Source organism: Caretta caretta, chromosome 1 (genome assembly GCF_965140235.1).
Source record: "Caretta caretta isolate rCarCar2 chromosome 1, rCarCar1.hap1, whole genome shotgun sequence".
NCBI classification, from domain to species: Eukaryota; Metazoa; Chordata; order Testudines; family Cheloniidae; genus Caretta; species Caretta caretta.
In genome coordinates, this window is record NC_134206.1 from 343,809,970 (window position 1) to 343,826,985 (window position 17,016).

At 44.2% G+C, this 17,016-nt stretch overlaps 1 protein-coding gene across 2 annotated transcripts in view; it reads left to right on the forward strand.

Moving 5' to 3' along the window:
- SFMBT2 (Scm like with four mbt domains 2) overlaps nucleotides 1-15,765 on the forward strand; it is a 192,331-nt gene extending 176,566 nt beyond the window's left edge. For both annotated transcript variants that reach the window (XM_048836655.2, XM_048836656.2), the window contains exons 18-21: nucleotides 1,941-2,113; nucleotides 5,492-5,740; nucleotides 5,907-6,035; nucleotides 8,327-15,765. In XM_048836655.2, coding sequence (XP_048692612.2) covers nucleotides 1,941-2,113; nucleotides 5,492-5,740; nucleotides 5,907-6,035; nucleotides 8,327-8,467 — 692 coding nt within the window. In that variant the 3' untranslated portion in view covers nucleotides 8,468-15,765. The remainder of the gene's footprint in view (nucleotides 1-1,940; nucleotides 2,114-5,491; nucleotides 5,741-5,906; nucleotides 6,036-8,326) is intronic.
- The last annotated feature ends 1,251 nt before the right edge of the window (nucleotides 15,766-17,016 follow it).

Below are 17,016 nucleotides of genomic sequence, written 5' to 3' on the forward strand. Positions count from 1 at the left end.
TGGGATATGTGCATGGGAGGTCACAAACCCAGTCCTCCATGGTCTCCCTCCAACTTCATGCCCCAAGGATCTTTGCTTGGCCTGCCGTTGTGTTTGCTTTTTCCCATGGACTCTTTGTGTCCTCTCTGTCTACAAAAGGTTGCCAGATGGAGTATCTAATATTTTCCATCTCGGCCCGCCTGTTACATTAAGGCTACGTCTAAACAACACACCACTTTCAGCAGTGTGCAGCTACAGGCTGCAGTGAAAAGCAGGCTGCATCCACCCTGCAGTGTGTAGCTACCCGTGTCAGTGAAAGGCTCTGCTGGAGAAGCTGCCTTTCCCTGTGGAAGAGCAGGGCTCCAGCAGCCGGCAGCTGCTAGCTTTTCCCTGTTGCTGGAATCTTTTCCTGAGCCGGAGAAGGGCTTCAGCCGCAGCAGTAGGGTGGCCATTCGCGCCATTCCCAGAATACCAGGCGTTCCAGGAAAGGCGTGGGCCTGCCCCCTGCTCTCCCCGCCTGTGTGGCCCTGTCCCCACCAGCATGACCTCACGTTAGGTCATACCACCTGGGGGTGCCATTTTGAAGAGCTTGCTGCTGGCGTGATCTCACACACCTGGTGCAGGTCCAGGCACATACCCACACCCTTCAGCTGTGTCTTTACTGCCTCCTCATCTGCACTGCTATTTATTCCTGTGCTGTCCATGGATGTGCACCCCGCACCGTCAGAAAAACACTGCGGTACGCATCCTTGGAAGATGAGTTTGGTTGGTTACTGCACTATTTGCCGTTCTTTGTTCTTTTAACCTCTGCAGTAGCAGGTGTTTACTTTCACGACTATGCACCAACATCCAGTTGGTGGTGATCTTGTGTAGGCTGTATTTTGCCTAACTTTTAAAGGAGTAACTTCTTTGGACCACATGATTTACTGCTAATAAGTCAAATTCTGATCTGTTGCACCACTATAAAGCTGGAGCGTGTCTGCCAAAATCTATGGCGTGGCCCTGGATTTACATCTGGGGAGCAGAGGCTCCAATTGAGCACTCAAGTGCATCCTTATTCAGGAAGGCTCTCGCTTAAAGTTAAGCACATGCTCATGCCTCCCTGAAGTCAACTTTGCTGAATAGCAGTGGACTGCTGAATCAGGTCCTGAAGGTAGAACTGGGTTACAGTCTCCTCTCACGCGAATTTTACACCAGTATAATTTTACTGATTTCAAATGAGTCACTCCTGAATAACAGCACAGTGAAAGGAGAATCGGGCCCTATGTGTCTAAAAACAGCTAATATGCAGTTTGGGACTTGTCACCGTTACATAGAGAAATATTTATTATTTTAGGACCTGAGCCAAAGCCCACTGAAATCAACAGAAGTCAGATATTTGCTGCATTGACTCAAGAAATACTTTGGCCATGATATTCAGAAGAGCTGAATGCTGGAAGCTCCCATTGAAGCAGATGGCAGCTGCAGACTCTCTGCACCGTTGAAAGTTAGGCCTGTAATTTTCATGCTGTGAACTTCAGGATCTGACCCAACTGGAGCCTCAGCTACCCAGATGTAAATCCAGGGCAACACCATAGATTTTGGCAGATACATTCCAGATTTATAGTGGTGCAACAGATCAGAATTCTTATTCAGTTCTTACTCGGGCAAAATTCTCAGCATGTACAGCAAAAGTTTTGCCTAAGTATTAAGTAAGGACTTCAGGATTTAACCTATAGTGAATAAATATGTATGAATGGATGTCTAAATTCTAATAGTTTTACCCATTTTGTGACAATAGGCCAAGACAGCATCAGGTATTTCATTCTTCCTTGGGACATTGTCTGACAATCAAGATTTCTTTAGAGTTCCCTATGAAAGCTGCTTTGAAGTAGTGGTGTATTACATTGGATCGATAGCATAAAGCAAGCAAAAGCTAGATTTTCTGTATGGTTATGTTTTTACTGTATGTTTTGCTCCAGCCTATTATTATGGGAAGAGGAAAAAAATCATTAAGCCTCCAATTGGGGAAAATAACAACATGAAAAGTGGACACATCAAGCCAGCAAGACGCAGAAAGAGGCGGAAATCCATTTTTGTACAGAAGAAAAGGAGGTCGTCTGCTGTCGATTTTAACGCTGTGGGATCTGCAGAGGTACACGTTGGATTGTGCTCATTCGCCTTGCTATAGAACGGGTCTCCACACATGACACTGCTTTTTAGAAATATAAATTTTCAACAAGCACCCTAGGGCTGCCCTTCGCCTTTGGGAGGAGCTCCCCATACATATCCTGAAAGCCACCTCACTGTGCTCCTTCAAATCTCTCCTTGAATCTCTGCTTTGCTGTGATGCCTACAAAAGTTTTACCATAGTTAAGCAGCTGACATGCTCATTGTCTCATTGTTCTTGTGCTCTTGTGCTCGATGATCTGTCTGTCTGTTTGTATCCATCCATTGTCTCTTGTCTTCTACTTAGATAGTAAGCTTTTGGGAGCAATGGCTGTCTTTTTGTTTGCGTTTGTACAGCACCTAGCACCTACAGTGGGGTCCTGGTCTGTGACTAGCGCTCCGAGACAGTACTGCAATACAAATGCTAGATGCGGAAAGGACATTTATAAGTCACACTTGAGTCAGCATGGGTATCAATACTCTATTAATTACTTATTGCTTAATATTTTAAGTTCACAGCATGTAAAATTGTTCTAGGTGCTTTACAGAGCAAGTGAAAGGCAAGACCATCCCAATGACTCTACATTCTATGGCCTCAATCCTACAAAGATATAGGCCTTGTCTACACACTCGCGTGAACTGGTGCAGTTAAACTGGTCCCATGTGGACACTTATTTCTGTTTAAAAGTGACTTATTTTGGTTTAGCTTAAACCCGTGTGTAATCAACTTCACCTAAACCCAGATAAACTACTCTTGAACAGAAATAAGTGTCCACCCAGGCTTTGCAACCGATTTAACTAAGCTTGTTTGAAATAACACCTGAAGTTAAACCAGTGCAACAACACGTATCGACAAGCCCTTATCCACACACTTAACTTTTCACACATGAGTAGACCATGTGAATCCAATGGTATTACTCATGGGTAAAGTTAAGCACCTGTTAAGGCCTGGTCTAAACTTAAAAGCTTTACTGACATAGCTATGTTGGTTAGGAGTGTGAAAAAAATCCTGCTTCTAACCGGCATAGCTTTGCTGGCAAAACCCCTAGTGTAGACATAGTTATACTGGCAAAAAGAGGCATTTTGCTTATTTCGTTCAGGTAACTGTTACAGGTTACAGTAGAACACGTGAATTACGAACACTTCAGGAATGGAGGTTGTTCGTAACTCTGAAATGTTCGTAACTCTGAACAAAACGTTAGGGTGGTTCTTTCAAAAGTTTACAACTGAACATTGACTTAAAACAGCTTTGAAACTTTACTATGCAGAAGAAAAATGCTGCTTTCAACCATCTGAATTTAAATGAAACAAGCACAGATACAGTTTCCTTACATTGTCAAATCTTTGTTTATATTTTCCCTTTATTTTTTTTAGTAGTACTGTACTGTATTTGCTTTTTATTTTTTTTCTCTCTGCTGCCTGATTGCACACTTCCAGTTCCAAATGAGGTGTGTGGTTGACCAGTCAGTTTGTAACTCTAAGGTTCATAACTCTGAGGTTCTACTGGATATCTACAAAAGCACTCTTTTGCCATCTAAGCTGTCTCTCCACTAGGGGGGGTTGCCAATATAGTTATAGCTGAAAACCCTTTGAATGTAGACAAGGAGCAAGTATTTGTGGGACTTGGGCCCAAATCATACACTCATCAAAATCAGGTGTGGACTAAAGTCAATGGGAGCCTTTACACTATCTCCAATGACCTTTGGATTAGACTCTAAGCAAGTGAGATAAATGGAAGTGGCGTGGCTTGGTGATGTTTAGGGTTTGTCTACACAGCGAAAGCTGCACACAGACTAACCTGCCCGAGCTAGCTTAAATCCAGCTAGCATGGGTAACAACAGTAATGAAGACAGCAAAGTGTAGGCTTCAGAGCGCGCTAGTGAGCCAAGTATATACTCAGGCTCCATGCCAGGGTTATACGACATGCTCTGAAATCCACGCTGCTCTGTCTTCGCCGATATTGTTCCCGTGACTGCTGGATTCAGTCTAGGTCAGGTAGGCTATGCCATGCACAGGTTTTGCTGTGTAAATCTACCCTTGGAGTGGTAAGACTTGTGTGCCCCTGAATGGTGCAGTTAATAGTCATTATTAACTCACTTCACTTATGCAATATGATTTCTTGTAACAGACAAAACCATAAATTGTAAGACAAGACAAACCTGGCTGCCTTAATATCCACTCAAGCCCTTCCAAATTAATGGGCTTGAATGTTTGAAAATGATGGCAGGATTACAGTATAGTCATCCTTGGCCAAATTCTGATTTCTCATTAAGAAAACCCAAACGTGGGCAAAACGATGCACTGACGCTTACTGAAGCTCAAATTCTGAGCAGCGTTTCATCTGTTGTGTGCATTTACATATATATGTTCAGTGTCCAGCATTTTCTGTTTATGAGGGGCATTGTAGAGTTACAAATTTGGAAATACTGTGCTTATTAGAGCTGATGAGGACCTGGATTTTCAGCTTTGCAGGAAATTCGGCAACTGTTAATTTTTTTCCGTCCAAAACGGAATGAAAATCAGAAAATTTCAATTTCCCACTAAATGAAATTCTGAAAAAACTCTGTTGGGTCGATCCAAATGTTTCCTTTTGATAAAATCAAAACATTTCCAATTTTTTCACTTTTTTAAACTTTTAAACATTTTATTTACATAAAAACAATTAATACCCTATTTGGAAAATCTAAATATTCCATTCTGAAAATATGAAAGGGGGACATTTTAACGTCATCAGAATGCTTTGTTTCGATTTTTGTTGCCTAAACAAAATATCATCAAAATTGACACATTTTTCTAAATGTTTCCGTTTCAGTGAAAATGGTATTTTCCAGTAAAAAACTTGAAACGAAACATTTTTGACTAGTTTTTAATGCTTCTTTTTAACAGTCAGGGTAATTAACCTTTGGAGTAGATTATCAAGGGATGTGGTACATTTTTCCATCAATTTGAGGTCTTCAAAAGAAGAATTCTTTGAAATCTCATTTGCTTTTCTTAGACAATGAAGAAAAGACTGGTCAGTTTCATTTTTTTCCTAGTCAGTTTCAGTTCCCAGGTCTCATGCCTTAGCACAAGATTGCAATGTTAGAGTTGCAAGCACTGCAGAGGAACATTCACACTGAAACGAAAACCTGTTTTCATTGACATGTACACAAAAAAATAGGACTATAAATTCATTTTAATACTAGGTTTTGAAATCAAATCTAAATTTGGGGGCCTAAATGGTATGACACTGTGGCATATATAGGGGTATAATTCAGCTGAAGTCAGTGGTGTGACTCTGGATTGACACTAGTTTCAATGAGAGTAGGATGTGACCTCATGTTAAACCCTATGTCATAATGTTTCCGTGACAATCTCGCTCTAGGAAAGCGAAGAGGAGGAGCCAGACGCTATGGAAGATGAGACAGGGAGCGAAGAAACCAGCTCAGAGCTACGTGATGACCAGACTGACACCTCCTCTGCTGAGGTACCTTCAGCCCGACCAAGAAGAGCAGTGACATTACGAAGCAGCACGGAGTCAGACAGACCCCCTCCCATCGAGAGAGCTAGAAGGGGCCGCAAAACGCCGTCTCTCTCATGCGCTGAAGGAGAGAAGTGCACTCCAGTCAAGGAAGTGAGTATATTGGTGGACTACTTAGCTTCCAATTCATGGCAATATTTTTTCCTTTGATGTAACCTTCTGTATAAGGTGTTACCCATCTGCAGAGACCACCACATGCTCTACAGATGAGTCATTCTGGGCACTGACATTTTCTTTACTAGTGTTCTGGCACTTGCAGGAAATAAAGCAAGAAGAGGAAGAGAAGCTCGTCCTCGACAGCAATCCATTGGAGTGGACAGTGACTGACGTTGTGAGGTTTATTAAATTGACAGACTGCGCTCCCCTAGCCAAAATATTTCAGGAACAGGTATGCTGCCTCATCTTACCTCTCTCTGGGTGTAGACACTGTAGCAATGGTGTTTATTCACAGCACAGGAAAGTGTAACTGAGCCTTTATGAAAAGGGTGAAGAACAGATCTTTCTTGTTCATTAAGGGTGAAATTCACCCGTGTCAGAGTCAGTATGAGGCCCATGCATCACCTGCACCCTTAAAATCGGGCTTAGGTGGCACTTAAATGGTACGCAGGAGATCTGATGCCACACGTGTGACTGTCACCCTATCTAATTAGATGAAGCACTGGACCAGGACGCAGAAGACCCAGATTCTGAATCAGTGGATGGCTTCAGGCTAGGTCGAAATTGTCTGACTGAAATTCGGCACCAAAATCCATAGGCAGGCTCCTAAAAACGTATCCTGATTTTAGGATGTTCTGAACGCTTCCAATTAAAGGCAATTAAATCTGCGGGAGGTCAGTACTTCTGTCATCAAGCTAATAGTGTCTTTCGATGGGCCCTAGATAGATAGAACTAGTCACTCCTCCGCTAATGAATAACATCCACCGCTATCAAATTCATGCTAAAGGGGGGATCTCTAGTAAATAATACCTCAAGACATGCTCTAGGAATTATTTTGGGGAAGTTCTCTGCAGGTCTTTGGGGGGGAGGGATAGCTCAGTGGTTTGAGCATTGGCCTGCTAAACCCAGGGTTGTGAGTTCAATTCTTGAGGGGGCCATTTAGGGATCTGAGGCAAAAATTGGGGATTGGTCCTGCTTCAAGCAGGGGGTTGGACTAGATGACCTTCCAACCCTAACCATCTATGAATCTAGGTCAGACTAGGTGATCACAATGGTCCCTTCTGCCCTATGAATCTATGAAATCAGATATTAACCAGAATGGAATGTTGCCAAGACACCAAAGCTAACCCCCCTCCTCTTGCCTAAAGTGCTATGGGATCAATCTTCAGCTAACGGCACATGAGCAATGCTTTGGCTCTACCTATCTGCAAGACAGCACCTGGGGACCCCTAGCAATATGCCTGTTCATTAAGTTGAAACATAAAAAAAACCAGAGAAGGTGTTTGTGATGAGAAGAGTACTTACCATGTACATGTATCATCTGTGTTTAGGCGTCTAGAGGATGATAAATAATCTAATTGTGGACAGAATTAGTTTATGCTCTTTCTGACCTTCACTGTGTTGTCTACATTGTGAATTTCTTTGACTGCAGTTTGACTCCTCTGTTTTTCCCCTCTGATCATATATTCAGATTCTGCTTGTTGGCTTTTAAATCTGGTGGGTTTTTGATTTTCTTAAAGACTTGAACTCTTAATTAACCAGCGGAACCAAGGAGCAAACCAGGAGAGAATGGTTATAAAATCTCTTTCATCTGGGGCACTGAGCAACTAAGGGAACCAGTGAAGAACTATAGGAATCTTCCACTTGCCATTCAAAGCCAAACCCCATTGGTTGTGTCTGAAAATGATTGCCATCTGATGGCTGTTCAGTGGCCTATGTCAAATGAGTTATTTTATTATTAGTTATTATTATATAATATCATAGAGCCTTGGAGCCCTACTCATGAACCAGAAGCGGATATGCTCGGAGCTTTACAAACACAGAACAAAAAAACAGTCCCTGCCCCAAGGAGTTTACAATCTAAGTATAAGACTAAAGACAACAGGTGGATAAGACAGACCAATGGGGGAATGAGACCGTAGTGATCAGCAATGATAAACAGCGGTATCAGTGCACCAGTGGCCTAAATTGGTTCACAGTGGCCAGATCAGAATAAGCACTTTTGTTAGTACCAGGGGAAGCCAAAGACTGAACGGGGCATGCTTTGAACTGCTCTCTACTCCACAGAGATTTTCCTTCCAGGTCAGGAGCCAACGCAGCACAGAGAGGAAGTATGGCTTTGTGGTTAAGGAATAGGACTCAAAAATGCTGCAGTTAGTTCCCTGCTCTGCCTCACGTGTCCTGTCTGACCTAAGGCCTCTCTCTGTGGCCTGCTTCCCCACCTGTACAATGCAGATAGTACTTCCTCTTTCTCATCCATGTCTATTTCGAGTGTAAGCTGTATGGGGCAGGAACTGTCTCTACAGCACCTAGCTCAGTGGGGCTCTGTTCTCAGTTGGAACCTCTAGGTGTAAGACAAATCATACACACTAATATACTGCTGCTGTGTGGCTAGATGCCTTCCTCTCCTAGGATGTCAGTCCCGCTTTGACCAGCCCTAAAGCAAAACCTACTGTTCCACGTTTTCAGGTGCTGTGGAGTAGTCTACAAACAGCAACTTCTCGTTGTCTCTTCTTTCCCTAGGACATTGATGGCCAAGCACTTCTGCTACTGACACTCCCAACTGTGCAAGAATGCATGGAGCTGAAACTTGGCCCAGCCATCAAGTTGTGTCACCAGATCGAGCGAGTAAAAGTTGCTTTCTATGCACAATACGCCAACTGACTCTACTTAGCTCCTTGCATTTCCTTCTCCTCTCTCTCTTTTTATTTTTAATGTTACAACTCACTTGGGTTTTTCCTCAAAACACGTGGAATTGGAAGCTCTGAGCCACCTGCTGTAAAAAAAACAAAAACAAACAAAAGATCCAAGTGGAATGAATATTTCCGTATTTGTAAAGCACATTGAAGTGTTGCGGCCTTCTCTTTTTGTGACTCTCTCCAAGGGTGTTATATTGTGGGGGAGCAAGGCCATAATATAGCAGAAGGTTTTATCTTTTTTTAAAAAAAAGAACAAACTTTCCTACAAACGGCAAACACATTCCATAGGGAAAATGTTCACGCATTTGTAGCTGATTGTGGTGTCTTGAGGTCAGTTGCTGGACATAAACGATCCCTTCGGTGATTCCAGCACACTTCTTTCATATTGAAATGTGAGTGATCGTTGTTCAAGTGACCCATGGCTTCCTGCAACTTTGATCTTGATGATCGATGTGTTTTTTTTTTTCTTTTCAGTCTTACAAAGAAAGAGATATAACAGTGATGCAAAAAGGAACACATTATCAAGTGATTTTTAAACGGGAAATCCAAACCATGCTCTCTGTTGTATCAGTCACAAATACAATGATCTAAAAGGTGTGCATCAAAGCATAGTACCCAGGAACTCTTCCCAAGCCCAATATAGCTATGTACAGTAAGCTGATTGTCTCTGTCTCCGTGGTTGGATCTGTACAGTAGTTCCTTCATTCTTGCCATGGAGCATGCATGAAGTATTTTATATTAAAGCCCATGAAGTTATAGTCACTTAATATTCAAGGTCTGACTTTGAACCCCCAGAAAACAAGAACATTCCAATTTAAGGATGAGGTTTTGGAGCAAATGCTGATTTCATCTTCACCTGCGTAAATCTATTGAAGTCAGCTGAGTCACCTGGATTTATGCTGGGGTAAGTGAGATCAGAATTGTGGCCCAAAACCTCAGCGAGGAGGGATGTTGATTTACACCAGCTGAGGATCTGGCCCAACCCATCCTTTTGTGTTTATGTCCATCAAGGTCCAGACTTACCAGTGTGCACCAGCTGTTCTTTGCCACTCTGGCCAGTTCAACTGGATGTGGGGCTCCTGTGTGTCACTGGAGCTGTGCAAAATAGCTGGAGTCTACCAGAGAACCTGACCCAGCGCATCTTTGTGGCGAGGATAAAGAGTTGTGTGAAGCACCTAGGGTTTGCGTCATCGGGGTTCGTGTGACCTTTTCTCCATTTCTCATGTACTCCTGTCTCCCGTTGGGCCTGTTGTGAATCAGGATAACTCCACTGAGGTTGATACCTTTATAAAACTGCCAAAAGCAGGATCAGAATCAGGACCAAGGTTGGGGGGGGGGGGGAGTTTTCTTTGAGTTTAAGGTTCGAATGAATCTCCCCCAAAAGGTAAAATTCAGCCCAAACCATCACGTTTATCCTGGCTTCCAGGGAAACTACAGACTTTTACATGGTTTCCTCTGAAGCCACAAACAAGCCATTGTCCTCAAGGCTCAGGGAGCTCTGCCCGAATCTTGGGTTTGTTATGAAAATTTTGCACAGCGCTGTTGGGATATTGTGATGTCAAATCACATTCCGGTAGAGACAGAAATGTAATCTTTGTCTTCATTCTGAATGCCAGAGTTTTTGTCCTCTTGACCCAGATCTTGAACATTATCACTTCAACATAGATTTTTGGTGTCAATTCTTTTTGGATTTAACTTTAAAACTCTGGTTTACACTGTCTCATTGCAGCTGACATGGATCTGATTATCCTGAAGACTAGGTCTGCTTAGAGAAGCCCACTTATCATTAACTGCCACTGGGTTCTACCACACAAATTCCTTCTTGAGGACTCCTTAAATTCTATGGATTTTTGGTGCAGTGTAATGACTCTGAAACATCCATTACACATTATATCAAAATCTGCTTAGGAGCGTGTTTTATGCAAGAACTATTGACTCAATATAGATTCTATATAGATGGCCCTATAGATTCTCAAGGAGTCTTCCTAGTTTGCCTTTTGGTGCCATTGTTTCTGCTCTCAATTAATTTCATTTTTCTGGAATTTGGATACAAAGAAATGGCTGCACATGGGGCTGGATCCTTCCAGACTCCTATTGATTTTGATAGACGTATCATACATGGGGGACTGGCAGAATCAGGCTCAGCTGCTTTGTCCTGCAGCTCCTAGTATTAAAGTTTAAATTATCTTTATTTAAAGGAAGAGGAGAAAGTGGCTGTTCCTGTTCTGAGGCTTTTTGTTTGATCAATAAATGAATTAACCCTTAATTTGTCCTACAAGCCATTAGAGACAGGTTTTATAATGGAAATTCTACTGGACATAGAGCAGTGCCCCATGTCACTCTAATCATTTTGATAATTGCTTTTGATCCCTTTACAACACTCTCATTTTTTTTTTTAATATCCACCATCTCTTTTAAAATTTCCTATGATTAAACTCATATAAAGAAAGGGCCCGGATTATATTCTGTGCTAGTTTGCATAGGGGACAACCAAAAGGGGCACCAGGAAGCCTATTACAGCTTCCGGTTCAGCTGAGACCATTCCCTACCCTGGCATAGGTTAGAGCACCCTCAGGGCTGCTCTAACCTGTCAGCCAGCAGTAATCCCAAGAGACTGTATCCTAGCGAAGGAAAGCCAGAGTGTGGGGTATGTGGCACAGGAGCTCAGCATCCCTGAGCTGCCCTAGCTAATTGCTGCCTGCTACTGGTGAATTTTCTGCCCCTTTGCCTCATTCTGAAGCTCACCAGAGGAGTTTAATGCATCTGAGCTCCTTGTTACCTACTGCAAGAACTTAGGATCGTTCACAGTGCTGATAGAGTGAAAGTCATCTAACTGTAGCTATTTCTGGGGCAGTGAAATTCTCCTGTAAGAATGAATCAGGGTGTGGATGGCTGCATACTTTGCACACAGGATAACGTCCAGTCTTGAAATCCTTAGCTGTGTCCAGACATGGGGTGGCAGCATAGGTACCGACTCCATGGATGCTCCAGGGCTCAAGCACCCACCGAAAAAAAAATAGCAGGTGCTCAGCACCCATAGGACTGGACTAATCTTTTGTGGGCCCCGGCACTGGGACCATAGCCCTGACCCCTGCTCCATCCATGCGTTGCCCTGAGGCCCCACCCGCACTCAGCATCTTCTCCCCAAGGCCCTGCCCACTGCTCTGCCCCACGGCCTCTCCCCTGCTCAGCCTCTTCCCCCTCAAGTCCCCGGCCCTGCTCGGCCTCTTCCCCCCCCACCCCACCCCCGAGGCCTGCATGGGGGAAGAGGCCAAGAGGAGCACCCACCGGCAAAAACAACAGTCAGCACGTGTGGGAGGCGGTACTTTGGCTACTGACATACAGTCTCATGAAAGTTACAAGGGGAGCTTTTACTGGTAGTTGTTTCTTTATGGTAATAATCAGTGAGATTTAAATCACATCTATCAAAAAAGCAGAGTTTAATTTTAGCCCACATAAGCTGTATATTTCTACTCCCCACCTTCAGCTTTTTTTTTTCTTAACCGTCTGCATTTATTTTCTCGCTTCCTTTTGGAGACAGCTGATAGTTGTGGCCACCAGTCCTTAGTTATTCCGAAATTACCTTGACTTGGCCTGTGTGGCATGTGTGTTATTATACTGACACCTAGAATAGTGAGTGGGAAGGTATCAAACTGATGTACTTAGTCTGTTGTTATAATTGCCTTTGCAGAGAAGGGGAGCTGAATTTCCTAGCTAATTTTTTATGTAAAAGAAAACCCATTCTGAACACAGTTTAATTGTACAAGGTGCTTGGATTGTCACAAAGATTCAAGGAGACATCGGAATTGAGGGATGACTCTTTCCGGCACGTAATTCAAGTTCCAGAAAATGAACAAGGTTTTAGAATAGTGTGTTGCTAAGGTCATATTTGGAATGAAGATTGCTCTAGAGTGAAATGTGGATAAAGTTGCTAGGTCAAATACGAATAAACAGACACATTTTCACCTAATATGTATTGGGACAAATTCAGAATGGGTGTAATCGGGTGCAGACTTTCTTGATGAAGCTGCATCTTGTTATCCCAGTTCTGAATTTGGCTCTTAGACTGGGGATTGAGGTTTACAATGGCATATTTTATCTCTGTAGATTGAAGGGCTAAAGGGCCTGAACATGGTTACCCTGGTCAAAGGCTGGGAACATTATTGTCCACTGGCAGGTCATTCCTTAAGGCCAAGCAGCAGTACTGTGGTTCCATTGCCAAGTTCACTGAGAAGGACGTACGTTAAACCTCACTGTGCTAGCCCAGCCCACTGGGCCTGAGAGCAGCTATGCTCCAAGAAGGAAGCATGCAGTGGTCCTGCCACTGACCTCCCTTGGGTATTACCACCAAGGATGGTCAACTCTAAATGACAGTCAAGGCTCTGCAGAAGCCCCACTGGCAGAGGGAGAATGTGCTGAATCGGTGCATCCAAGCCAGCACGTTCCACTTTGGAATCCGTGCTTGGCCCATTCTGAGCCCCCTATAGCAGGGAAGATGGCAGCAGCTTTGCACTGTATTCCAGTGTCCCCTTGGCATAGACCAGGTCCTGGCCTATAGGCCGCAAAGCTCTACTCGCTGGCGTCTTATTAAGCCATGTAAAATGTGATGCAAAAGTAATATCCTTGGTCCCATGCTAATAAGCCCCTCTCCTCACTGATGTCTTGGATCACCCCTTAGAACCTGAAGGAGAAATATATTCATCCTTAGAACCCAAGGGGAGTGGGGGAGGAGAGTCTCAGCTCCTGTTTCTCTCCCTGCCAATATCCCTGCTCCTTGACTCCTACTCCAGGTCCAGAACATGGTTCCTCCCACCTCTCTACAAGAAGTGTTAGAAGATTCCCCCGATGCTCCCAGCAGGTAGAGAGCTCCCTCCCCCCACCTGACACTGCTAGGCTGCTCCCAAGTTCTGTGCCAAGAAGCCATTGCCCCTGGCCCCTGTCGCCTCTGCGAGCCATTTGACAGAGCCATGACAACCTCCGGGCACTGGTGTTTGGTTTTAAAGAAAGACTTCCTCAGACACTTGGCCTCCAGGTGCTGACGTTCCACCCCTTCCCAGCTCTGCTTCGGTGGACGCAGGCTGGAGCCCTAGAACCCAATCTTGGGGACACTGAGGGCAGGTCTACACTACGGGGTTAAGTCAACCTAAGTTACACAACTCCAGCTACGTGAATAACGAAGCTGGAGTCAATGTAGCTTGGGTTGACTTATTGCGTTGTCTACACCCTGCTGGGTCGACCGGAGAAACTCTTCTGTCGACTTACCGTACGCGTCTCGTTCCAGTGGAGTTGACAGGAGAGCGCTCTGTGGTCGATTTAGCGGGTCTTCCCTAGACCCGCTAAATCGACCCCTGGTGGATCGATCACCGCAGCATCGGTCCGCCCGGTAAGTGTAGACATGCCCTGCGTGTGCTCAACACCCAATGGAAATTGATGGCATTCAGCACTTCCAATGATGCGCCGTGCGGGATGGGGCCCTTATTGAGAAGGTGAGTGGTACACTGCAGTAGTGTCTACACTACTACCTGCACGCCCATGTACACAGAGCTGTAGGTTCCTAGAGATTCAGAGAGGCGCCGAGTGGAGTTTACAAAACTTCAGTAGGCCAGGCACCTTACTCCCATTGAAAGGGAGCCGGGGTGAGGTGCCCAAACCCCCGTAAATCTGCCCTGTCACCACCTGAATTTAATCTGAAACCCGTCTGGATTGGAAAGCCGGTGCATCCCTCAGCAAACCCAGTCACCAGCTCTTTCAAACCCAGCTGGCCAAGGCCAGGCCACGAAATCAGCCTTTACCCACTTGAAAAAGGAGGCCCCATGGTTTCTGGAGTCTTTTCGTTGACTTCAGGAGGAGCTGCAAACGCTCGGCACCTCTGAGAATCAAGCCACTTACCATTACGGATTCTTGGAGTTCAGAAATGCCAAGCCCCTTCGCACTGGTTTTTCTTTTTCTGGTGCACTGTGTTCTGACATAGACGTGGCTCAGATTGGTCCTTGTGACTAAAAACTCAAGTGCCAAAAAAGAAAAACGTGCCAGTAAATAGAAATACAGTCAATGCTAGGTCCTCTGTCTATAGCGTTCAGATGTTAGCAGGTAGGAATTTAGTTTCCTCCGTGGCTGCTGAGGGAGTTGGCCATGGCAGCGCAGCTTTGGGCACTCATGGGGCAGGGGAGAGCAGTGGCTCAGATTGTTCTTTCCTCTGGGGACCTGGGGTTCCATTTCCTGTGGATTTGTGGGTTCAGGTGGCCACCTCTCCACATCAAACTCATTCCATCTGAGGGGAAGCTTCCCAAGAAACCCGCAGGGAGGAAGCTTATGGCATTTTCAAGTCCCCAACTTTGGGATGGGGGGATCTGGTCACAGGTGAGAATGTCTGAGTTTGGACCCATGACAGCAAAAGTGATTTCAAAGGGAGTTAGGTGCCTAAATACCTTTGTGTATCCCACCTTTAGGACCTGGTCTAATTTCCATTGAAGTCAATAGAAAGACTCAGAGTGACTTAAATAGAAATTGGATCAAGCCTTCAAGCATGTTCATAAACTTTAAACATATGAGCAGTTCCATGGAAACCAAAGCGACAGCTCCCATGCACGTGCTTCGGTGTTTTGCTGGATCAGGCCCTTGGCTCTCAATGGGAAATATTAACGGACATAAACCAAGTTTTCCCCTTTGTATAGATCTGATTGCTGGAAAAATGCTTGTGTGGATATTTAAGAACTGCCACCATTGAGACTACAAGCAGGGTTAGTAGTCCTTCCGGACATTGGACTGTCACTAGTAAAACAGTTCAACAGAGGTGAGTAATTTCTGTACGGTATGGATAGAACCAACCCTTAGGTTAGTAAATTCAGAATGAAAACAAGATCAGCAAAAGATGATCAGTTACACCCGGTGATTTCTTTAGAGAAAATAATGATGGCGAACAGCAGCATAACCCCTTCGTAGTGGTGTCCGTGGGAAGTCCTTTGACCGTTTTGCATTCCAGTTTGTATTGCAGATTCGATTCAGATCTTATGTATATAGCCCCTGTGGTGTGTAACAAAAAAAAATCCCCAAACTTGCTGGTGTTTTTACTTTTTAAAATTCAACAGGGCAAAGGGCATGTTGTTAGTTTGCTGTAAGATTGTATTCTGTATATATGTTTTCATGTAAATAAATGAAAATCTATATTCAGAGTTATATTTTAATTTTTATTCGAAATGAAAGAAATCCCCTTTTTACTTGAAGAATTGTAAGCCGCGTTGTTAATAAAGTAATAATAAATTATGTCTTGTTTGGCTGGGTGTTCTTTGGTCTTTGCGTGAGGGATAATACCTTCGTATAGTTCGTTCTTTCTGGGGGAGGTAATACTAAAATATATTCGATCATACCCTCCGCTGCTGTAAATCGGCTTAGCGCCATTCCAGTTTACACGGTCCATTATTTATGCCATTCCCCAGAGGCTGCTGTGCTCTTCAAAGAGACAAGGTCCTCCAGCCTAAAGACTGTGCAGTCTAAGGCCCCGATCCTGTAATGGGACTTCTGCACTCATGCAGATCATCATTGACTTCAACAGGGCTCTGGCGAGGCTCGAGGGTCCACCCACTCACAGCTGTTTGCAGGAGCATGGCCTGGTTTTGTACATGAAGCAATGAATAAAAGTAATAAGAGGAGATAGAGTCAAAAAGGATGTTGGTTGTGACAATAGGGTTGTGCCCTTACTCAGTTTTATGTGTATGCATCTTATTGGTTCCATAATTTTGTTTTGTGATGTGTCTAAAATTCCTCACTTCTCATGAGCAGTGAAATGAGCTTTTAGGGGACCGAAAGAGGGTTGCGTAGTGGCTTGGCAAAAAGTCTCTGGGAGAGCATGTGATACATGAGGACAGCATAGAACAAGGGCAAGGAGTGGGAGAAGGAAGTAGAGAGGGTGCTGAGACCGCCAATACTGGCAGAGCAGGGCTGGAAAGAGCAGGAGAGGGAACAAACTCAGAGCTGGTGGCTGAGATTACAGCAGTACGTGGTACAAAGATCACCTGAAACATACATCACTCCTCTTCCCACTAGGGGAACATTTTCCAAAGTGCCTTAGATGCCTGAAAGTCAGTGGGATTGAGGTGCTGAAGAACTGTTTGTCCAAAGGATTTAGGAGCTTAAAGAGGCAGCTAGGCGCCTAGGCCCGAATGCACAAAAGGAACTATACATATAAAATGATGGGGTCTGAATTAGCTGTTGCCACTCAAGAAAGAGGTCTTGGAGTCATTGTGGATAGTTCTCTGAAAACATCTGCTCAGTGTGCAGCGGCAGTCAGAATACTGGGAATCATTAGGAAAGGGATAGATAATAAGACAGAAGATATCATAATGCCTCTATAGAAATCCATGGTACGCCCATATCTTGAATACTGCATCCAGATGTGGTTGCCCCATCTCAAAAAAGATATATTGGACTTGGAAAAGGTTCAGAAAAGGGCAACAAAAATTATTAGGGGTATGGAACGGCTGCCATATGAGGAGAGATTAATAAGACTGGGACTTT